The following is a 24,461-nucleotide window of genomic DNA, read 5'->3' on the forward strand; positions in this document are numbered from 1 at the left end:
GAATACCTCAGTCCTAAAGCTAGAAGTTTTAAGTTTTCTTCCGTAAGTTCTCTTTCATTGGTCAGTCACATGTCACATGTAATGGAAAATGATGAACCTGGGTAATAGTATTTCAACCATCTAGAAAATACACAAAGAAACTGAAAAGAATACGTGCAACTTCTACACTTGGATGGGTTAGAAGTTATATGACGGCAGTTTATAATCACTTACATTATTAATCATAAGGTGCATTATTGTTTTTGGAATTAGATCTCGGATACATTTGTTGATAATGGACATGTAGGAGTCTACGAGGTTGCGAATGGTCTCCACTTGCCTCTCCAATTGTGGATCCATGGAAAAGTTTTCTGCTTGGCCGTTCTCATCATTTTCAGCCTAAAAGAGAACAAACAAACCATGGATTATCTGATACTCACTCAGAAGAAAATGAAATGCCAGATGTTATCAGATGATCAACTTCTGATTAGCATAGTTGGAGTTTATATCAGTAGATGGTAACATTTTTATCTTATCATGCATCCACTGGTTCTGAAAGGAGATGGGGGAACCTACAGTTATTATTCAACTTCTAACCTGCCACATTCCAGGGAAAGCAAGTAAGCATTCTAATTCTGAATGAATGTTGAGATGAATAACCAGATAAACAGTATACCTAACAACATACCTCCAGAGAACAATCTAAGCTTAAGCCATTTGCAAGCTGGCCAAAGAATTGAATCCAAACATATGATGCAAATGTAAACCTCTGAGAGGAGTCTCCAGGGATTCTACAGATTAGAAATAAACTTGGTATTGTTCTGGCACTTCTAGGTCTGCTCTGGAATGGATCAGCATTTGGATCCACCCACATTCAAAGCTAAATTTTGTAGGGCTGGCCTGAAGCCAAAATAAGAGATACAGAAGATAATTTCCTTCTCCCATGCACTTGCTGGAATTTGTTATATAAATTCATGCTTCTGTCATCACTACTAAAGACTGGCTCCATTGTGAAAAACTTACAATTATAACTTCCAACTTGTTATTTGAATAAAACAGAACACATTTATACACAAAGAATTTATTTGTGCAACACGAGAAAAGCATCTGTTTCCTATACTATGAGACTTGAGTTAATTAATGTTGGCTTATCCACCAGAGTCTGAACTGGAATCGCATCTTCATCATTAAGGGCTGACCTATCGGCTTGGCATTGAAATCAATTTAGAACAAATGGTCTCCATTTCAAGTCAGCTTGAACCATCTAAGCCCCGGAATATTACACAGGTATTGTTGTTAGCGGTCTGGCTACTTTCTAGCATTAGGAAAGATTTAATTATGAATGTAAAGTGGGGAAATAATTTATTGCTTCCATGTAGACATGAAGTACTTTACCTTGGAAATGTACATACTTTGATCTGCCAGGTTTTCAATCATGTAGTCAGTTCTAGGCATAGCACTATGCTAAATAGCTTAATTGGATATTAAATGACAAGCCTTCCCTTTGAATAAATATTCATGTGTGAAAAGCATATTGATAGGCCACAAAATCAATAATAATGATAGAATTTGTTCTAATCATTTATGTAGGATTCTCTCACTCAGAAATATCGATTGTTCTAAAAAACACATTAAAATAATGCATGCTCAACTCATTTCCCAGTCCTGAGAGTATGACCTCATGATTTAGGACAATACTATGAGGACATTTCTGAGGCTCCAGTGCATTTTAGGGTCTCCAGGAAAGCCTACTTGTAAGAGAAACCAGAGACCAGAGAAACTCCAAGTTGAGGAGTTAGGAACTACTGCCACTTGATGATAATGACAATGATAAAGTGATATATATATATAAGATTGAGAACAGATGACCTACAGCTTTCTGAAGAAAACATCTTCTATTTAAATAATTATAAGCCTCCATTATGAATACAATACAATTCTATTAGTCTCTCTAATCTAAAACATTCTTGGATTTTGGATTTTATCATTGTGTTTAGCAGTAGTGGGTAATGGCATTTCAGCATAAACCAACTACCAATCCCAGGAACACTTATTGAGCACATATTGTGTTTTCCAGGTACTGTCCTATGTACTTTATATAGATCTGTATACCACAACCTTAGGACATGGGTATCACTGCTATTGTCAACCTATAGAAGAATATATTCAGGCTCTGAGAACGGAAATTTGTTCAATAAATGTTAGATAAATATTATTTTAAGCCAAATTTTTGCCTTAGGTATTAAGAAACCAAAGTATAAAGAGAGTTTCTAGAAAAATTCCTTGAAGTACTGATATTTATAAAAAATAATTGAGCTAAAGAAGAAAAGCAGAATAAATAACATATATTAAATTCACCTTTAGGAATATAAAACACCAGGAAAATTATATTAGGCATTTTTATATAGAAATAGTAAATTTCCCAGTTTCACAGTTTTCTTAACATTTATCCATGCTTCATTTTTTTGCATATCAAAATATGCAAAAGATACTGACTTTCACTTTTTGAAACCAGATGCAATTAGAAAACAAAGTATCAGAGTGAATAGAGAACTCTGGTTTAATACTTAGCACTAAAAAAATTAGAGGCTTTAATAATCAGTAAAACAATTTGAAATACTTGTTAGCTTTTGGAAATACTTGCAGACATGTAGTGACATGGAAATCTTAACTATTCTGATAATACAGTAAACATGATGGGGACTCACAGAGTTCAGAATGCAAATTTGTTTTCTTTCCTCATTTTAGAAAGAAAGAAACAGTAAACTGCCCCTTCTACCAATGTCTTCGATGAATGGGAAAAATGCATATAAATGGAATTTTTCTTTTACGTGAGTAATTGCAGACAGCAAGCATTCCCTTTTCTCTAACCTCAGTTCTAACCAAATTCTCCATTGTGCTCTTTTCTGTATGTATATTGTGTATGACTGTATTTTTTCTTTGTTTAAATTATAGGATTGCAATAAGATTCTTTGCAGTTGAAGCACTGAAGTGACAGCTGTTTAACATTATCCTCATCAAGGGAATGTAAAATAAAAATAGTAATTTGTCTCTGATCTTTGAGGCTAAAAAGAACAGTCTGCAAGCATTTAACCTTTTATGTGCAGGTTCAATGATGCTGTTTACAAAACATGAATAATATTGTAGAAACCAGCTTGCTTCTAAAAAATACAATAGACATGCCTTCCTATTGCAGTTTTTAAAAATAGCTATTGAGAAATCTAATTCAGTTTAAGCAATAAAAATACCAGCACTATAAATATGAAGTCATTTATAAAAATTATTATAACTTTCTTTCTCATGAAATTATTTGCATAGTATTTAAGAAACAGGCTGTTAAAGTTTTAAGTTATTTAAAACATACTTTTATCTACTATTATTTTTCTTTTTTTTTTTTTAGACAGGGTCTTGCTCTGTCATCCACACTGAAGTGTAGTGTTGTGAACATAGCTCACTGCAGCCTTGAACTCCTGAATTCAAGGGATCCTCCCACATAACTGTAACTACATGCCATGCCCAGCTAATTTTTTTTAATTTTTTTATTTTCTTTTTTAGAGATGGGGTTTTGTTATGTTTCCCAGGCTAACTGCAAATTCCTGGCCTCAAGCAATGGTCTCACCTCAGCCTATCTAGTACCTGAAAATTTTAATTTAAAAGCTTTCTTTTAAAGCTTTACTACTTTAACAGGTGAGGGAATGAAAATGTTAAATCAGAAATAATTCTCACCATACCTTGGGGCATCTATTATAGAAGCTCTGGGCTTGACTGGAATGTCTGTTTTTCAGGTGTTTTGTTTTTGTCTTTTCCCTTTCCTTAAATCTCTTATTTAATCGTGTCATAGACTTATTTGAAGACTTTTTCTTAGTAAATCAGGTCATCACTATGAAAACACTGTTACCATGGTAATGAACCTTTGAATTTTCCAGCCCTACATTATCAAGAATGGTTTCACTGAAAACCTCTCTTCCACTGCCAATCATTCACTTCTAATTTGATGAAGCTAGAAGGGTATGGTTAAGATAGTGTTAACACTCACTCACCATCAAAAGTGATCTACAAATACTGTGAGATAAAACAAGTGTTTCCAAAAGCTACCAGGATGACCAAATATAGTCCTATGAGAAATGCCTTATAAAATGACTGTGCTGTTGATCATGATGAAGGCTCTTTTTGACTCAGAATGATTCCTTTGCTGCGGTTAATTCTGTACACCATCATTACAATGTTTACATATTCAAATAATGAAATACTATAATCACAAGCAAAATCCCAGTGGTTTCATTTATAAGAAGATAACACCTAAAGATTAGGGGGAAAATGACGTGAGTAATTTATATTTTAGGAATTTTACTTTCACCATCTAAAAACGTGTAACTATAAAGAAACTTTAAATTATTTAATCTTTTATACTATTTGTGTAACAGGCATTTTTAAAGCTCATTCATTTTGGAATCAGGGTATTAAGGGATTATAAGGTCTATGCAATAAAGAACTAGGTCTGGTTACAAAGATTGAAAGATGGACAAAGGTATGAAACAAAAATCACAGATATTGTAAAGCCAAATCTGTCAATTGTTTTGTTCTTCAAAATAATTTACATGGGTGAGCATAGATGCACTATATCAAAGTTAATAAAGTCATAGAGAAAGCAGGGGCAATGAAATTCAAGTAATATGAAAGCAGCATGGGAGGTCATGATAGATAAACTACATTGCAAAATAACAGCATGGGTATGCAGTTGATCTTATTTACCTTTTCTTTATATTATGAGGCAGAAAAATCTTCTAAAGTTCAATGTAAACACAATTATACTTGCTTTACATGTAGAAACTTCTTAGTAAAAAACAAAATAATGCAATGCATTAAAACAAACAAAGAAACCACACACAATTGTAAAACTCTGTGAGTAGAATCATTTCTTTCTAAAGTACAGAAGAAAAATGAAACTGTTAAAAGAGCAGCTATCATCAGGGGTCTTAAATTTCCCTGAGGTTGCAGAACTCCCAAAAGGCCTGAAGATCACTTTTTCAGCTATTCCTACACATGAATTACTGAGTGTACCTTTCTCAGACATTCTCAGGGCCCAAGAGCCTTAGCAGATGATCAAGATGAAAAAAAAGACCTGAAGGCTGTTTTAGGGAATTTAAGTTAGTTTTTGTTAAAAGATGAAAGCAGAATCAGAAGAAAATTGCTAGGTTGGGCTGTTGCAAATTTCTTGCTTCCAATATTCAAATACAGAACATATGTGATAACAGCACCACACCACAGCTGAGTCATCATACAGACAACATGCACATGACCCAACGTTGGTAAGCTACTTCCAAAGTTGCCAAAACCAGAACTTCTTCTGTCACTGTAAATACTCATGCCCAATTAAGAAATAAATTAAAATTTAAAGGAGCTTATCTCAATTTAGGCAAACTTTTAGTTTACAGAAAAATTAATTTATGAAGATGATAAAAAAAATACTGAAAATTCTGTAACTACTGATATTGAGAAGGTTGCTTAGACAAAGGCCTATATACTAAAGTGATAATCATTGGGTATAAAGTTGTTTTTCTTTTGTTACTTCTCTCTCTCATTCTTCTGAAATTGGGTGTGTGTGTATGTTGACTGTTTGACAATCTAGAGGATGTAAAGTACAAAAAAAAAAAAAAAAAAAGCTATCTTTGCTTCACCCTAATTCTGATATTTACTTTGTCTATCAGATTTGTCTACCTCTTTTTAAGTGGCAAAAGCTAAGAGAGTCAAGATTGCTTAAAAATCAGCAACTATGGCTACATTTATAATAAAAATTAAAACTATTCTAAGGCAAATTTTATAGAAGGATACAATTGTTATTTGAAACAATTCAGTATTATTTTAAATTTTGTAGTATATCAGATTGTCCTGAGTGCTTCATTAATAAGATTTGTAAGTATGACATGAGGTATAAGAGATAAAGCTGATGTTGGTTTTTAAAAGCTTTTTTCCTTAGACTATTTTTAAAGTAGTTTAGGAGGAGAAAACAGATTGCAAGTACTGGTAAACATTAATGAGTTTAAGTCTAAATAACTTTTATGACTAGGATCAAGATGTTTCTTTACAAAGCAGTAAGGTGACTTTAGACTAAAGATGCGAATTTTGCTAAGAAAGCATTATTACTGCACGTATTTACATTTTCCTTCAACTTTATCTTTTTTCTAACCGTGGCTTTAACATTTCCACAAATATTATTGTTAGTGAGCACTGTTTTTTCCTCTGCCAATTGTTTATGTCTATTTAATTCATGTAAATACTTTTAAATTAGAATAGATATAATGATTTCTGAATTAAAGGTGTTTTAGTTAAATGAAACATTTGATAAAATGGCTTTTCTTTAAAATTTTCACCACAGGCTGGGTGTGGTGGCTCATGCCTGTAATCCTAACTCTTTGGGAGGCTAAGGTGGGTGGGTCACTTGAGCTTATGAATTTGAGACTAGCCTGAGCAACACGACGAAACTCCATCTCTATAAAAATTTAAAAATTAGCCAGGCATGCACAGTTCCAGATACCCAGGAGGCAGAGGTAGGAGGATCATTTGAGCCTGGGAGACAGAGGTTGCAGTGAACCGAGATCATACTACTGCACTTCAGCCTCAGTGAAAAAGCAATACTCTGTCTCCAAAAAAATTTCATTACAAGATTTCATACTACATTGAGGGCCAAATGAATCAAAAGTGACAGGGCAACATTATCTATCAAATTCAACATATTTTCTAGCAATATTCTTTAATCACTTAAAATATGTGTCAATATGTGTAAAATTTAAAAAGAATGATACATAGTTTTAGAGGGTTCATAAATGAATGCATATGGCTTAAGGTAGCATATAAAGATAGTTTCACATAATATCAAGGTGGAATGTTTGATTAAGATAAAAGAAGAATGAAAAATAAAATAATTCTGGATGGTAGTTCTTGCTGATTCAATAGAATTCTTGTCAACTTTAATTTTATTTTTCATATTATTAGGAAAACCATATTCTACCACCTGTAGGAGAATTTACCAAATCACAGAAGCTATAAGAAAAACTGATTGTACACCTATTTGCAGCATTCATCAAATACAAGTTTTGAAAAAATCCACCTGACTCAGAGAAAATATCCCAAATGCTCAATCCACTTTGGTTTGAGGGAAATGTAGAACAACGATTATGAGTATGAGCTATGGAATTAGATGCCCTATATTTATATCTAGGCTCTGTAACTAATTGGCTGTGTTACTTTATCAGTGGAGGTAATATAAGCACATTATACATTTTATAGGGCAGGGCAGGTGAGATATCACCAAATGAAAATAATGCAGAAAAGGCACTTTCCTCTTTCTTTAGGAGTGTTTTCTAAATCAGAGAACTAAATCAGTCTACAATCTTACTAATAAACATTTGTGGGTTTATTATACCAATTGTGTCAGATCCTTTGCTACCTAGCTGAATATGAGAACACTGACAATCTTTAGAAGCCCTTGCAGTTGTCAGCCCTGACATTTTGCAATTGGGAGAAAAGGAAAGTGTATTTAAGTCAAAGCTATTCAGAAATAGCAAGTATTTAAGGAGCACCAATTCACTGGATGAATTCAAGAAAATTCTGCTAGACATGCTGGAAAAAGAATAGAGCATTAATGAATGAGAAAGTGGGCTGAAAGTGATGGCTTTTGAGAATTATTCCAAAGACTTTGTGATTCAGCAGTGTGTCAAACCCACAGATACAAACACTTCTCTTAGTTCTGAAATTACCAGGCTGTCACGAAAGATATATAGATTTGCTGGTCAAAAGAGAAAAATAACAGCTTTATCTGAAATTTTCCTAGGAAGGCAGACAAAGAAAATAATTAACAGTAAACAGTTTTCAAATGCTTTCATGCATGCCGTCTCAGTAGATCCTCACAACAGTCTTGAGACAGAAGCACGGGGGGAAAAATAAATGATGTGGTATGGAGTTAGACCAGTTGCTTCAAAAAGAGTACTACTACTACCTAAAATATTCAAAAGGTTGTTGTATGGATTAAATAAACTACTAGTGTAGAAATTCAGAAGAGTACCTGGCACAAAATAATCACTCAACAAATGTTGGCTGTTATTCTCTCTTTTTTAGAAAGAAGAAATTAAAGAAGTTAAGGGCTATGGCTGAGATCATAAAGATAGTAAGATCTAAATAGAACTCTGGTCTAATTTTCCTTGTGCATATTTCATCTTTATATACCAAATCACTGCTTTTGCTCATTAGCAATACCAAAATAAAACTTAGTACTGAAAGGGAATATAGTAGAAAATGGCAAATTATTTAAAATGAGAACTTTTTCTTATTATTTCAACAGATGATGATAGTGTTTTGTTGTCCCAGAGAAATAAAATCCAGCACTGTCCAATAGAAATATAATGCAAGCCACATTTCTAGTAGCCATATTTTAAAAAGTAACAATACAGTGTTGAAATTTACCTTAATACTGTCCTTTTTAACCAAATCGTTCCAAAATATTATTATTTTGACAGGTATTATAAGTTGTGTCCCCCTTCCAAAATTCCTGTTGAAGCCCTAACCTGCAGTACTATATTGAGAGATGGGGTTTTAAAAGAAGCAATTAAGTTAAAATGGGTTCATTAAGGTGGGCCCTAATCCAATATAACTGGTGTTTTTACAACGAGAGGCAATATGGACATGGGCATACACAGAGGGAAGATCATGTGATGACACAAGCCAAGAAGAGAGGCCTCAGAAGAAACAACCTGAAAATACCTTGATCTCAGATTTCCACCTTCTAGAATTGTCAAAAATGCATTTCTCTTGCTTAAGCCACCTAGCCTATGATAATTTGTTATGGCAAACTAATACAACACATAATCAATTAAGCCACCTAGCCTATGATAATTTGTTATGGCAAACTACTACAACACATAATCAATTAATCAAAATAAAACTTATTAACAAGATATTTTGCATTCTTTTCTTGTAGAAAGTATTGGAAATCTAGTGTATATGTTACACTAATAGCACTTCATAATTGGGAACTAGCCATGTTTCTTTCTCTTTCCAGATTGCTCTGGCTAGGACTTCCAGTACATTAAATAAGAGTGGAGAAAGCAGACATCATTGTCTTGTTCCAGTTCTTAGAGAAGAAGCTTCCAACTTTTCCTTGTTCAGTATGATGTTAGCTGTGGGTTTGTCATGTATGCCCTTTATTGTGTTGAGTTAAATTCCTTCTAATTTGTTGAAAGTTTTTATCATGAAGTCATGTTGAAATTTATAAAATGCTTTTTCTGTATCTATTGAGATGATTATACTGTTTCTGTTCTTCATTGTGTTGATGTGATATACTGCATTTATTGTATTGTATATGTTGAACCATCCTTGCATACCTGGGATAAATCCCATTTGATTATGGTGTATAATCTTTTTGATGTGCTGTAGGATTCAGTTTGCTAGTATTTTGTTGAGAAGTTCTGCGTCTATGTTTATCAGGGATATTGGCCTGTAGTTTTCTTTTTTTGTTACATCCTTGTCTAGTTTTTGTATCAATGTAATGCTGACATCAAGGAATGAGTTTGAAAAAGTTCCCTTTCATTTTCTGAAACAGTTTGAGAACAATTGATGTTAATTCTTCCTTTAAGGTTTAGTAGAATTCAGCAGCAAAGCCATTTGGTCCTGGGCTTTTCTTTATTGGGAGATGTTATTACTGATTCAGTCTCATTACCAAATTGTTATTCTGTTCAAGTTCTCCATTTCTTCCTGGTTCAATCTTGGTAGCTTGTCTGTGTCCAGGAATGTATCCATTTCTTCTAGGTTTTCCAATTTTTTGGTATATAATTGTTCATAATAGTCTCCAATAATCCTTTTTATTTCTGAAGTATCCATTGTAATATTTCATTTTTTGTGGTATCAGTTACAGTGTTTCATTTTTTTATTTTGAATTTTATTTATTTGGGTCTTTTTTTCCCTAGATTAGCTAATGATTTGCCAATTCTGTTTATCTTTTCAGAAAACTGACTTTTTGTTTCCTTGATCTTTTGTATTGTTTTACTCTCTAGTTCTGCTCCAATCTTTATTATTTCTTTCCTTCTTCTAATTTTGGGTTTGGCTTATTCTTGCTTTTCTAGTTTCCTGAAGTGCATCATTAGGTTGTTTATTTGAAATCTTTCTACTTTTCTGATGTAGGTATTTATTGCTATAAACTTTCTTCTCACTACTGATTTTGCTGTATCACATAGGGTTTGATATGTTACATTTTCATTTGTTTCAATAAATTTTTAATGTACTTCTTAATTTCTTATTTTATGCTTTGGTTGTTTTGGAGTATGTTGTTTAATTTACACGTAATTGTCCAGTTTCCATAGTTCCACTTGATTTTGATTTCTAGTTTTATTCCATTGTGATAAGAACACACATTTCATATGATTTTAATTTTTAAAAGTTTTTTGAGACTTGTTTTGTGGCCTAACATATGATGTATTCTGGGGAATGTTTCATGTGCTAATGAGAAGAACGCATATTCTGTAGCTGTTGCATGGAATGTTCTGTAAACGTCTGTTAGGTCCATTTGATTTATAGTGCAGTGTGAATTCAATGTTTCTTTGTAGATTTTATGCCTAAGTGAGCTATACAATTCTGAGAGTAGACTGTTGTAGTCCCCAGCTATTATTGTATTGAGATCTATCTCTCCCTTTAGATCTAATAATATTTGCATTATATAGCTGGGTGCTCCAGTGTTAGGTCTATATACTTTTACAATTGCTATATTCTCTTGATGAACTGACCCTCTCTCTCTCTGTCTTTCCTCTCTCTCGCTATATATGTGTGCGTGTGTGTGTGTGTGTGTGTGTGTGTGTCATTATATATATATATGTGCATATCATTACATATATAGACACACATTATATATATACAATGACACACACACATATACGTATCTAGAGTGATAAGTGAATTCAGCAATTGTAAATGTATATACAAATCATCTTATATATATATTTGTCATTATATATATATATGTATATATATGTGTGTATATATATATATATATATATATATATATATATATATATAATGACACAATGACTTTCTATCTCTTCTTCACAGTTTTTGACTTAAAGTCCATTTTATCTCATATATGTATGGGTACTGCTAATAAAAACATACTTGAGACTGGATGATTTATAAAGAAAAGTGGTTTAATTGACTCACAGTTCAGCATGACTTGGGAGGGCTCAGGAAACTTACAATTAATGCAGAAGAGAAGAAAATAGGTCCTTCTTCAATAGCAGCAGTAAGGAGAAGAATGAAAGCCAAACAAAGGGGGAAGCACCTTAAAAAAACCATCAGATCTTGTGAGAACTTATTCACTATCATGAGAGTAGCATGGGGGAAACCACCACCATGATTCAATTACCTTCCACCAGGTCCCACCCACAACATGTGGGAATTATAAGAACTACAATTCAAGATGAGATTTAGGTGGGGACACAGCCAAACCATATCAGTACTTCTGCTCGTTTTGGGGTTCTGTGTGTATGGAATACATATTTTCATTCCTTCACTTTCAATCTATGTGTATCTTCATAGGTAAAGTGAATTTACTGTAAGCAGCATATAGTTGGGTCTTGATTTTTAACCATTCAGCTAGTTTATATGTTTTAACTGGGGAATTTAATCTACTCATATTCAAGGTTATTATTGTTAGGTGAGGACTTAATCTTGTTATCTTTTTTGTTTTCTCATTGTTTTATATATCTTTTGTTTCTGTTTTCCTCTCTCATTATTTATCTTTGCAGTTTGGTGGTGTTCTGTCATAATAAGATTAAATTCCTTTCCCTTAATCATTTGTGTATCTGCTCTATGAATGAGTTCCATACTTTTGCATGTTTTTATGGTAGTAGAATTATTATTCTTTTGCTTTCATGTATAGGATTTCTTTAATAATTTTTTGTAATGCTGGTCTAGTGGTGATGAATTTCCTCAGGTTTTGTTTGTGTGGGAAAGACATTATTTCTCCTTCATTTCTGAAGTATAGATTTTCTTGGTATACTATTCTTGGCTAACATCTTCTCTTTTTTTTCTTTCAGTGCTTTGAATTTATCATCCCATTCTTTCCTAGCCTTTAAGGTGTCGGAGAAATCTAATGTTAGCTTAATGGGGATTCCCTTCTCTGTGACTTAACACTTTTCTCTTGCTATTTTGGAATTCTTTGTCTTCGACTTTTGACACTTTGACTATAATGTGAGTTGAAGAAGACCTTTTTAAACTTAACATATTTGGGGTTTTGAGTTTCCTGGATCTAGATATCCATATTTCCAAGACATGCAAAGTTTTTAGCTATTATTTCATTAAATAAGGTTTCTATGCCTTTTCTCATCTCTTCTCCTGAAATTTTCATTTTGTGAACATTTGCTCAATTAATGGTGTTCCAATGAGTCCTGTAAGGCATTCTTAATTCTTTTTTCTTTTCTTTTTTTTTTTCTGACTAGCTTATTTCAAAATAGTCATCTTCAAATTTAAAATTCTTTCTTTCTTTTCTTTTCTTTTCTTTTTTTTTTTTTAAATGGGAGTCTCACTCTGTCACCAGGCTGGAATGCAGTGGCATGATCTCGGCTCACTGCAATCTCTGCCTCCCAGGTTCAAGTGATTCATCTGTTTCAGCCTCCCGGGTAGCTGGGACTACAGGCACTTGCCACTATGCACAGCTAATTTTTGTATTTTTAGTACAGTCAGAATTTCACCATGTTGGCCAGGATGATCTTGATCTCCTGACCTTGTGATTCACCTGCCTCAGCCTCCCAAAATACAGGGATTACAGGCATGAGCCACCACACCTGGCCTCAAAATTTTTTCTTTTATTTGATCTAATCTATTGTTGAATCTCTCAACTGTATTTTTTTTTTTTTTTTTTTTGAGACGGAGTTTCGCTCTTGTTACCCAGGCTGGAGGGCAATGGCGTGATCTTGGCTCACCGCAACCTCCACCTCCTGGGTTCAGGCAATTCTCCTGCCTCAGCCTCCTGAGTAGCTGGGATTACAGGCAGGCGCCACCAGGCCCAGCTCATTTTTTGTATTTTTAGTAGAGACGGGGTTTCACCATGTTGTCCAGGATGGTCTCGATCTCTTGACCTCGTGATCCACCCACCTCGGCCTCCCAAAGTGCTGGGATTACAGGCTTGAGCCACCGCGCCCGGCTCAACTGTATTTTTTATTTTAATCATTAAATTCTTCAGCTCCAAAATTTCTGTTTATTTATTTTTTTAATAATATCTATCTGTTAAATTTCTCATTCAGAAAAATATGAAATGCTTCCTGAATCTGCATGTGATTCTTGTGCAGGGACTGTGTTAATATTGTCTATATTTTTTCAATTTTAGAATATGTGCTATTGAAGTGAGCACCCATGAATGATTTTCTAACTTTTGGGTTTTTCAGATATTCAGTTAGGTTCTGATATTAACTTACTGGCTGTTTGGTTGATCATGATTATTCTAATCACGGACACAAGACTCTTCTCCTTGAAATCAGATGAATTTGCTAATAATCAACATTTATTGAAAAGTTTTTTGGAGGGCTAATACTAAATTTATGAATTAAATTGATATTGGGAAAAGCCTGTGGGGTTTTATGTTTGGCTTGTTTTTGTTGTTTTGTTTTGTTTTTTAAATTAAGGACTGCTTTACCATGTTTATTTATTTAGTTTTTACTTTTTTTTTTTTTTTTTTTTTTTTAGAAAAAGGGCCTTGCTCTGTTGCCCAGGCTGCAGTCAAGTAGTATGATTATAGCTCACTTGAATTTCTGGTATCAACTAATCCTCCTACCTTAACTTCCCAAGTAGCAGAGTTACAGGTGCAAGCCACCATGGCCAGCTAATTTAAAAAATGTTTCTAGAGACACGGTCTTGCTATGTGTCCCAGGCTGGTCTCAAACTCCTGTCCTCAAGCAATCCTCCTGCCTAAGCATCTGAACTAGCTGAGATTACAGGCATGAGTCACTTCATCTGGTACATGTAATCTTCCATACATGTCTGAATGTATATCCATTGAAGGCTGATGTTACCTGGAATATAATCCAGTTTTTAAAGTCATTACTCTTATGAAAAATCCTGTATCTTTAAAGATTATGAAGTCTCATATGCAGTGTTTGGTTGTTTTTTACTCTTCTCTAAGCACTCATCTACAGGATGTGCAACTCACAGATTTGCTTGCTATGCAGTCTTTAGGTATAAACAGGCAAAACATAGAACAGGCTTTACATAACTATCTAAAGTATTGTTTTCTCACCTTGGGGTTTATGAATGTATTTCTGGGGATAAGACATTTTCATGAAAATTTAAACATTTTTCTCTCATTTTATTATAATCTTTTAAAAATGCGGCCAGGCGCGGTGGCTCACGCCTGTAATCCCAGCACTTTGGGAGGCCGAGGCGGGTGGATCACGAGGTCGAGAGATCGAGACCATCCTGGTCAACATGGTGAAACCCCGTCTCTACTAAAAATACAAAAAATTAGCTGGGCATGGTGGCACGTGCCTGTAATCCCAGCTACTCAGGAGGCTGAGGCAGGAGAATTGCTTGAACCCAGGAGGCGGTGGTTGCGGTGAGCCGAGATCACACCATGGCACTCCAGCCTGGGTAACAAGAGTGAAACTCCGTCTCAAAAAAACAAACAAAAACAAACAAACAAAAAAAAATGCAACGACCTCAATGTCTACATTATTATCATTTCATGCATGAATATTTCAGTTGGTATTCCTAAAAGATAAGAATTCCTTTTCAAAAATCATAACCAGAGTGCCATTATCACATCAAAAATATTTAACAAGAATTTCTTAACATCAATGACTACCTTAAAAATATTTTTAAGAAATTTAAAATACATGTAAAGGTAGATAGAATAGAGAACAGTACAAATTAATCTCTCATAACTCAACTTCAGCAGTTCACCACATGGCCAACCTTGTTCCATCTATACTTATCAACTATTTTGAAGTAAACTCAGACATCACATAATTTTATCTGTAAACATTTCAGTGTATATTCCTAAAAGATAAGACACCTTAAAAAACATAAACACAATACTATTTTTATTATCTAAAATTAATAAAAATTATATACAGTTCACCTAATAAGTTTACCCTATATCTGGGGAGGAGCCCATTAACAGGCCAAAAACAATGTGTCATAAAGATATCATGTAATATGAGCCAAGTGGTATGGTAAAGCCTCTAAATGTAATTAGATTTTCAAGAGAGAAAAGTTTTCCAGAGGTTTCTGGCGCGAGGCAAGGCTATGGAAAGAAAGTGAGTGAGACTTGGCCTGGTTATATTGGGGCATGCAGACCTTTAGAAGGCATCTAGGAGAGGAAAACAAAGGGAATGGAGGTAGAAATTAGTTTGATGTGTTTGGGAAAATACTGGAGAGAGCACAGTAACAAATATGTTGAGTAGAATATGTGGCTGAATTGCAAAATGAGTGGTCGAACTGTGGAGAACTTGGGCTAGACTAAGGAGATGAGATGAAATGTGGTGGGCTTGAAAGGTCACCAGAAAGGATGTACTCAAGCAATATTTTAGGAAGATTAGTATGGCAACTACAGGCTGAACTTATTTAAGGAGAGTGAGAGTTGAAGCAGGGAGATCAATTGTTGTCTTTAGTAAGAAGCTATGTGTAAAGTCTGGATCAAGTGGGTGGCTATAAAAATGGAGAAGTAACAGTGAATCATAAAGGCATTCTAAAGAAGAAATTATTGAAAAATTGTGACAGATTGGATACAAAATGTACTGAGAAAAGAGTAAAATAATATGTGCAGATGTCCAGCCTTGAAGATGGATATGGTGACTTCATTGATTGAGGTAAATATACTGAGGCAGAGAAATTGATTTTTATGGAAAAAAATGAGTTTATTTTTAAGTAAATTGTATAGATGCAAAATACATATCTGATGGCATCTGGAATTACAGAATGAGCATTCAGAAGTCACAACAGAAAATGTAGATTTAGAAATCTTCCATACAGAATTGGAAGCTGGAGCCATAAGAACAGAAAACATGCTTAAAAGCAATGAGTGTACAGAGAAAACCAAATTTGTCTTTGTGTTTAGCAAAGTGCCTGGCCTAGAGTGAGTACTCAGTTAATGCTTTGCGAATGAAAGAATAAATAATAGAATGAAACAAGAGAGGGAGAAAAGTATTTGGGAATGGATATCCACAGCTAAGGAGGTAGAAAAGTGCCAGCAAAGGAGACCATAGGGAGTGAAAAAAAGGTGGGAGGAGTTCGACCATCATGCAACATCCCAGGCTACCTTAGATAAAAAAAGCTTTCAAGAAAAATGCAGTCATTCACAGTGCCAGATGTTTCTAAAAGCTAAATAGAATGAGGGCTGTCCAATGGCTTCGAACAATGTAAGAATCTTTTGCAGAGCTTTTCTGTAAGGATGGGGGTTTGTGGATAGGACGAAGGGGAGGCCAGAAGCTAGATTAGGAGGGTGAGGTGGAGAATGTAGAAAGGGGGCAGAAAGAAAGCATAAGTCATACTGTGAAAGTTTGGCAGAAAAATGAAGGGAATGGCATGGTATTTATCAAGATATCAGGATTGGGTCAAAGATGTTTCTTTTAGGCCAGGGAAGCCATGTGTATATATAAAGTTTAAAAAGGAACCAGAAGACAAAAGACTAAAGACGCTAGAAATAACGGCAAACTAATGAGATTCAGTATGCCATAAATGAGAAATACTCAGAAAGCTCCACTTTCCATGCCATATTCCAGCTATACCAAACTTTTAGCTATTCCCAAATCAAACTGCACATCACAACCTGGTGTCTGTAGCCATGTTGCCCCTTTGAATCTGAATGCCCTTTTGCCTGATATTTGATTGCTAAAATCTTTTCATTATTCAAGACCTGGGCTAAATGATCCCTCCTTCCTAGACACTCATAGCTTATTAAATATTTCTTATTGTTAAGACTTTATATTCTTTTCATGTATTATTGTTCATTGCTTTCTAATAGGTCTTCACTACATTTTAATGTATTGCACACAGTTGGTATTCAATCGTATTTAATAAGTGAAAGTAGAATGTTTCTTTTCAATGATTTAAAGGAAGAATAATAAGAGAATGGTGGAAGAATGCTCAGCTAAGTTAAAGGTATCAGGCAGCTTCTTCTGGTTGGCTTCTGTATTCTCCTAAAAAGGTGACATTCTTGCCTATAGGAAAAGTGAGAGACAGATGTGATGAAAGATCATTTTTGGAGCAGGTGTCTGGCTAGTCAACAAAGAGTTGAGTAAAAGAAGGGCAGGATCTTATAAGTGTTGGGTATTTGCAATGGGTCAGATTTCGCAGCAAGTTTTCTTTTACTAAGTGTTCATGTTTGGAAGGACAGAAAAAGCATAAAGACCTAGCATTGATGACTTATGTAGAGAGCTTCACTATAATCATTAATAAACATTAAACATGGAGAGGTGGCTATTGCAGAATGATGTTGCAGACAACACTGAGATGCCAAGCAGGGATATCAGGGTAAGGAGAGAACCTAACAGTACTTGTCAGGTCAAGACCCTCAACTTGGCTGCTGGGAGAATTACCTGGGATGGTTTTATAGACTATTGATACCTGGGTTCCACCCTCAAAATTGTGATTTAATTGGTCTGGTGTGAAGCCAGGAGTATTTGCATTTTTTTAAGTGCTCCAGTTTGAGAATCCTGCACTAAAGAGATATAGATCTGGGAAAAGCAGAGGAGTTAAATGATTGAAGGTTCTACTGAAGATAGAATACAGGGTGAAATAAAAATGCTATTTATGGTCTCAGGCCTGAAAATTCCCAGGAAAAAAAGGGTCTGACTTAATCAAAAAGAAAGTATCTATGTTTTAACATCCAAATGTGATTTCTGCTAGTTTCTACTAGACAGAAATCACTATTGTCTGACAGCCAGAATTGGCACTAAGGTAGGCAGATGGTTGAACGGGAAAGGAAAAGTTATGAAGCTTTCTCCTTCTACTTTAAAAAGTAGCTTGCTTTCTTCTGCTTTAAAAAGAAAGTTGCCTCTCCCAGATAAGCATTACTGGTTCTTTCTGAGACCCAGTGAAACTGAGAACAAGTGTGGACGGGATATAGGATACTCAGAAATCCCATAGTGGGGGAGACCCAAGGTCAGCCACCCCAATAGGTCTCAAGAGGCATCCTGTTGGGGAGCTCAAAGCTGCTCTCTGACTTCTGCTGTAAAAGTCAGGTATAGTCCCAGTTTTCTTAGTAGCCATTTGTGGCTCTCATTCATAAATATGGCTAAAAGATTTCTGAATTCATTTACATTTCCTGCCAGTCCCACCTTTTGGGACTAATGAGTTCCACAAGTTTATAACCTGCTGTGTGAAGTAGATTTCCTTTCATTTGCCCTAAACTTACTGCACTCTGTTTTAAAGAGTACCTTCCTTGTTCTAAGAAGAAAAAGTAAACAGAATTATAAGATGGAGATAGATTGGCTAAAGTAAGCAGGGCAGAAAAAGAGCAAGGTGTTACAAGCAACCACAGACTACCTTAAATCCATGGTGTAGTTTTAAAAGGCAAACATGGCTGGAATGCGTGATCTTGAGAGGAACTGAGTGTGCTAGACAACAATAGCTCCATTGTTCTTGGTACTGGTTAGAACCCTGCAGAGGCTCTGCATTCTGCTAGAGATTTTATTGCTGAAATGAAAGAGAGAGCTTGAATATTTAGCAGATATTAAGAAAACGGATTAAAATACTGTAAGTGAAACCAGTATGTGGATGTTTCAGGTTATAGAAAAGAAAGTTATTTCATATAAAAATAGTAGGATACTATGTATAAAGTGAAAAATAGTTGTTTTACATTTGAATTAAAGCACAAAGAGAAGAAGCCAAAATGCATCAGGTGATGATTTAGCTTTGCTATAAGAAGGAACTTCCTGACACCTATTTTATATGTAAGATCAAGTGGAGACAGAAAACTTTACATTTTATTTTGTTTTGAATGTTCATAATTCCAAAATGATTTGGGGTTCATATTGCCTTTGTATATCTCTCAATGGATTAGAAAGATAGCTAAATGAGTTATTTATCCAGAGTTAATATCGAATTAGGCATCTTTCACAACAAATAAATTTGTGAAGATATTACTACATATACTTTTAGAAACTATAAGGAAACAACTTAAAAAAATATATCAATTTTAGTATGCTAAAGTAGACTAAATAGTAGACTAAAGTATCTGTTGCATTTTTTTTTCCTCCAAGGTCATAGTATACAGATGATTATAGAAAAGTCTTGTGTTTTAATGGAAAATAGGGCAAAGGTTATGTGCAACAGGAATCCAGTCATTTGGAGCTTGCAGAACGCAGGTTAGGCTCATAAAACTGCTCATTAAAATGCTGTGTTCTGAAGCAAAAACAAATAAATGAGCTTAGGGAAAAGAGCCACAGAAAATTGTCTAGAAATATTTCCATGAAAGACTATGAAAATAGTCCTTCCCAGTCATAAGAAATGTGCAGATATTGCTTATACAAATAGCCCACACTTAAAAGACTTTTAAATACCTTCCCTGAAATGCTGGTTTTGACCTGCCAAGAGCTACTTAATTTTCTTTGTTAGTTGTTTTTTTTTTCTTTTCTGAATAGACTGTATGATGAGTAAAAAAATAAAAAGGCATATATACCAGAATTTTTTAAAACAGCATGAGAAGAACAGTTTGGTTATTAACCCCTACTCCAAATTCTAGTTTAAACTCAATAAGTTCACAAGTTCTACAATGGTTTAAAATGCCAATCTCAAATTAAAAATATAAAGACCAAAGCAAAAAAATCTTCAAGATTTTCAGGGCTCCCTGATTCTCTATACTTTACTATCTTACAGTAGAGAAAACATAGATTGAGGAATCTAAAAAGAAGTTATAGGAAGGCTTGCTGGCAAAATAATGAACAGCAAGAAGACTTCTAAGAAGACAGCCCCAAAGCAATTCAGACAGACCATGCTTACACAACGGCTGGCTGGTCTATACGGCCTCAAGCCAAAAACAACAGCCAGCAGCTCCCATCATTTATAAAGGAAACTGTACTACTTGATGCTGATTAAGTGTGTTTGGGGTATGTGTGTGTGTGTGTGTGTGTGTGTGTGTGTGTGTTGTGGGAGCTGATCAGATGCCGATCTGATTTTCAATATAAATTCGGTAATGCCCCAGGCCCTGTCTGAGCCACCAGAGGGGCAACCAGGTGAAATCTCAGGATGCCAACTGATTAACCAGAGTGAAGCCAGCTCACAGAAAACAGAATACTCCAGAAAGAAGCACAAGTAATGAGTCATGTGGTCTGCAACACCAACCACTGCCTGTGGCTTTTTTTCCTTGCACCATTTCCACAGTGTGTTAGAATCAGGAAGGGGGACCCGGAAAAGAATCAAGTATGAGCATGGAAATTTTGTGTGCTTTTTATTATCTTAAGTAAAAAGAATTACCAGTGGCAACATTCCCTTTATACTTCTACAACTTATTTTATCTCAAGAAAAGCAGTCTGGAGCTGGCTTGTGAGAAGCAATGAATCAAAATGAGAGAGACTCCTTCTAAAAGCCAGGCTGGAGCACAGCAGGCTTCTGGCCAACATTTACTCGGCTGTTTCAGTCAAGTTTCGCTGCTGTTGTTGCTATTTCATTCTAGTAGGGGAGGGAGCTGACTGAGAATCTTGCAGAGATTTGGCTAAAATAAAAATAGAGCTATTTTACAAAGCTAAACCAACTCACATCTGTGAGATAGCCTAGATGTTTGATAAACCACATCTTGGCAACAACAGCTCATCTCTGAGTTAGCGGTAAAAAGGATTTTCCTAATTCAACCAGCTCTAAACAAAATAACCAGCTTTTCTTTCTTCCCACTGGTGTTTGACACACCTTATTCAGGAATAATTATTTCTTTTACTTTAGATTTTAAAAGCCAGCATTGTTCTTTCTACAGTGGTAGTTTACATTTTTACCTACACACACACACACACACACACACACACACACACACACACACATTCTTGCACAAGTTAGCAAGATTTAAAGCCTCTCATTTTTTATTCTTTAAGTCCCAAAAGGGAAACTGTTATTCATATGCCAAAGAACACAGCCATTCATTATTATTTTTTCTTTATTTCTCTCTGTATACCCTCCCAATAGGATTAAAAGCGGTCTGGGATGTAGGGTATGAAGGCAGAGGAAGGAGAGGAGTGGGAGTTAGAAAAAGATGGCATTTTAATAGCCTCTACCACACTGGTTCAGCACAGTAGGAACCTTGTGCTTCAGGCTCAAACTGTTTCCTTCCTTTTCAGCCTTGCACTTGGCCCACTTTTCCTGAAGCCATGCATTGATGTCTGTGGATAGAACTGGGAAAGAAGGTAACTAATAAATGGCCTTTCTTAGACTATGGGAGGATGGAGAGGTCTAAGGAAACCATCAGAACACTATCTTTGATTTGTAAAATAATTTTGAGCTTGAAATAATTTGTCTTATTATAAGGTTGAAAATTAATACAAAGAATTCCTGTATATCCTTCACCCAGATTCTTAGAATGTTAGTACCTTACAAAACTACACAACCATGATCAGGATACAGAAATTGACATTGTAATACTATGGCCCAGGATCTAATCCTCAATCATATATTACACTTAGTTATGCCTCTTTAGTCTCCTTTAATTTGGAGCAATACTTCAGTCTTTTTTCATCTTTCATGACCCTAATAGTTTTTTACAGTATTGACCAGTTATTTGTACAATGTCCTCAATTTGATGTTTCCTAGTTACTTCAGGTTGTACATTTTTGGCAAAAACACCCCACATAAATGGTGTGTCTTTCTCAGTGCATTACATCAGGAGACATGTGATGTCGATCTGTCTCATTACTAGTGATGTTAACTTTGATCAGTTGGTTAAGATGGTGTCTTCCAGTAACATTTCTATTTTCTCCTTTGAAATTAATAAGTATCTTGTGGGTGATATTTGAGGCTATGTGAATATTCTGCTTCTCATCATACGTTTACCTACTAATTTTAACATCTATTGATTCTTAAGAGAAATGATTATTACTGTGACGTTTTGCAAACGGTGATTTTTAAATTTCTATCTTCTCAATTAATTATGAGGAACAGCTTTCACTTCTTCATGTAATTACTCATTCAACTGTTTGTTTATGTCAGTATGGCTTCTTATTTTATTCTATAGATTATAATCTATTACTATCATTGTTTTATTTCTGAAATTGTCCCAGATTTAGTAGTCATTGGGAACCTCCTTTAATTTGCTTCCATTAACATGCTTTTTCACATATTCCCCATGATGTTTGGAGCACTTTTTACTTTCTGGCACCTTGAGACATTCCAGGGTCATCTTGTACTTTTGCTGCTCCAGTCCTGGAATTTCTCCAAGGATCCTTGGCTCCATTTATTGGTAGATAATATAAAGTAACCTTATCTTTTTCTGTGAGTCACAGTGAGTACACAACTCTCCTAGTGGTAAAAAGTCACCAGCATGTGGGTGGAGAAAAACAAAGGCCCTGCACTTCCAGTGTTGTGGGGGTAAAGTTTTCACAACCATAAACTTTAATATAATACTGTCTTTCCCAGCCCAGCCTGAATTGGAAATCCTTGCTTAGGTAATGACCTGGAATCACATAACAGAACATTCAAGATCAACAAAGAAGTTTTTAAAAATTCTGAGGTATCTATGGCTCTTTCTTTACAAATTTAAAACCCAGTCAAGTTTTCAGTATGTTTAGCAAAGTATAACTTGGATTAAAATAAGTAAATCTTATATCACAGTGTTTAATGTTCTTTTCCTGATTGTTTTATAAGTAAGAAGTGACCAAAATATGGTTAAACTTTTACATGGTGTGGCCAGGCATGGTGGCTCACGCCTGTAATTCCAGCACTTTGGGAGGCCAAGGCGGGTGGATCACCTGAGGTCAGGAGTTCCAGACCAGCCTAATCAACATGGAGAAACCTCATCTCTACTAAAAACACAAAATTAGCCAGGCGTTGTGGTGCATGCCTGCAATCTCAGCTACTCAGGAGGCTGAGGCAGGAGAATGCCTTGAACCTGGGAGGGGAGGTTGCGGTGAGCCAAGACTGTGCCATGGTACTCCAGCCTGGGAAACAAGAGCGAAACTCCATCTCAAAAAAACAAAAGAAAACAAAACAAAAAGCTTCTACATAGCAATGTAATTAAATTAAGTGCACAATAAGCTGTTTAGTATTTGTGAGAAAATAAAACTGTTCAGATGGCTTTTAATCACCAGACACTATTCTTGTTATTTTAATATTGGCTTAGGTTTACATAAATGTTTAACCACTTCTTTGTCCATGTTCCTTCTGGATCGTTTTCCTTTTTCCTAAAGTGCATTTTTTCCCCGTTCCTTTTACCTTTGATGGCAAACTGTCTCTGTTTCTGAAAGTGTCTTTATTAAGCCTCTCTTTAAAATAATCCTTTAACTAGGTATTCAGCTCTAGCTTGGCAGTGTTTCCCTCTGCACTTTGAAGATTTCTGATTCCACTTTTGCCTTTAAGAAGTCTGAACTGTTGTGTTCTTTAGTAGTTGATGTATTTTTTCTCTGGATGCTTTTATGGTTATCTCTTTGGCTTTGGTGCTCTGCAATTTCATTATAATGTGTGTCTGGATGTTATTTGTGGTGTTCCTAGATCTTAGAATTCATGACTTTCATCAATTCTGGAAACATTTTAGTCATTCTCCTATTCTCCTCTAGAATGATAATTAAACATATATTAGACCTTCACAGCCTGTCCTTCATGTCCTATATACAATCCTATCTTTCCATCTCTCTGTATTGCATTCTGGGTAATTTATTCAGTTATATGTCTAATCACGTGCAGGAGCTGGTTTATTCAGCTCATGAGAACCAATTGTACACATCTCTTCCAAGTTCACTGACATCACATTGGTAGCTTAAAATTGGCTACCTATGGTGGGAGCATTCACACCATGGAAATCAGCAAATGCTACAGAACAGGGCTTTACCCTATCTGGACAGCTGCTTATTAAACATCTATCAGCATACCACTGTGTAGAACCTATTTTACATAGTCTCTCTCTAGCTGTTTAATCTATTTATAAAATTTTAATTTCAATAACTGCAATTCATTTTTAAAGTTCTATCTGGCTATTTTAAAAATATGCCTTGTCTTTAAAAAAGTGTTCCTTTCTCAGATTTGTCATTTGCTCTTTTATTTATTTAAACTTTTTAAACATAGTCCAAAATCTTGTCTACTATTTGTTATTCTCTTGACTTACTCATGGTGGATTTGTGTGTGTGTGTGTCCTTTTAAATGCTGGATTGTGGATTTATGTTTAGCTGGGCTTCTATTAGATCTAATTTGAGGGTGTCTTGCTTCAGAGAGTATTTATGTTCCTACAGGCTTCCAGAACTGCCTCCAACTTCAGTTGACTTTAATTCCTCAGCTTTGGTTCTGCTTGCCCATGTAAATGATACAAATTTGAACCT

At 35.0% G+C, this 24,461-nt stretch overlaps 1 protein-coding gene, 1 long non-coding RNA gene and 1 other non-coding gene across 8 annotated transcripts in view; 1 reads left to right on the forward strand and 2 right to left on the reverse strand.

The window, feature by feature from the left end:
• Positions 1-24,461, reverse strand: part of DNM3 (dynamin 3) — a 535,391-nt gene that overhangs the window by 33,183 nt on the left and 477,747 nt on the right. For all 6 annotated transcript variants that reach the window (XM_003925367.3, XM_003925368.3, XM_010336127.3 and 3 more), the window contains one exon: positions 214-378. In XM_003925367.3, the coding sequence (XP_003925416.1) occupies positions 214-378 (165 nt within the window). The remainder of the gene's footprint in view (positions 1-213; positions 379-24,461) is intronic.
• LOC141582308 (uncharacterized) lies at positions 372-10,926 on the forward strand. The gene is made up of 3 exons (XR_012515162.1): positions 372-1,266; positions 2,728-2,810; positions 9,035-10,926. It is a non-coding gene; the product is annotated as an uncharacterized LOC141582308 (long non-coding RNA).
• On the reverse strand, positions 13,263-13,369 carry LOC120360228 (U6 spliceosomal RNA). Its single transcript, XR_005576805.1, has one exon. It is a non-coding gene; the product is annotated as a U6 spliceosomal RNA (small nuclear RNA).

The sequence above is a fragment of the Saimiri boliviensis genome, chromosome 19, assembly GCF_048565385.1.
Source record: "Saimiri boliviensis isolate mSaiBol1 chromosome 19, mSaiBol1.pri, whole genome shotgun sequence".
Taxonomy (NCBI): Eukaryota; Metazoa; Chordata; class Mammalia; order Primates; family Cebidae; genus Saimiri; species Saimiri boliviensis.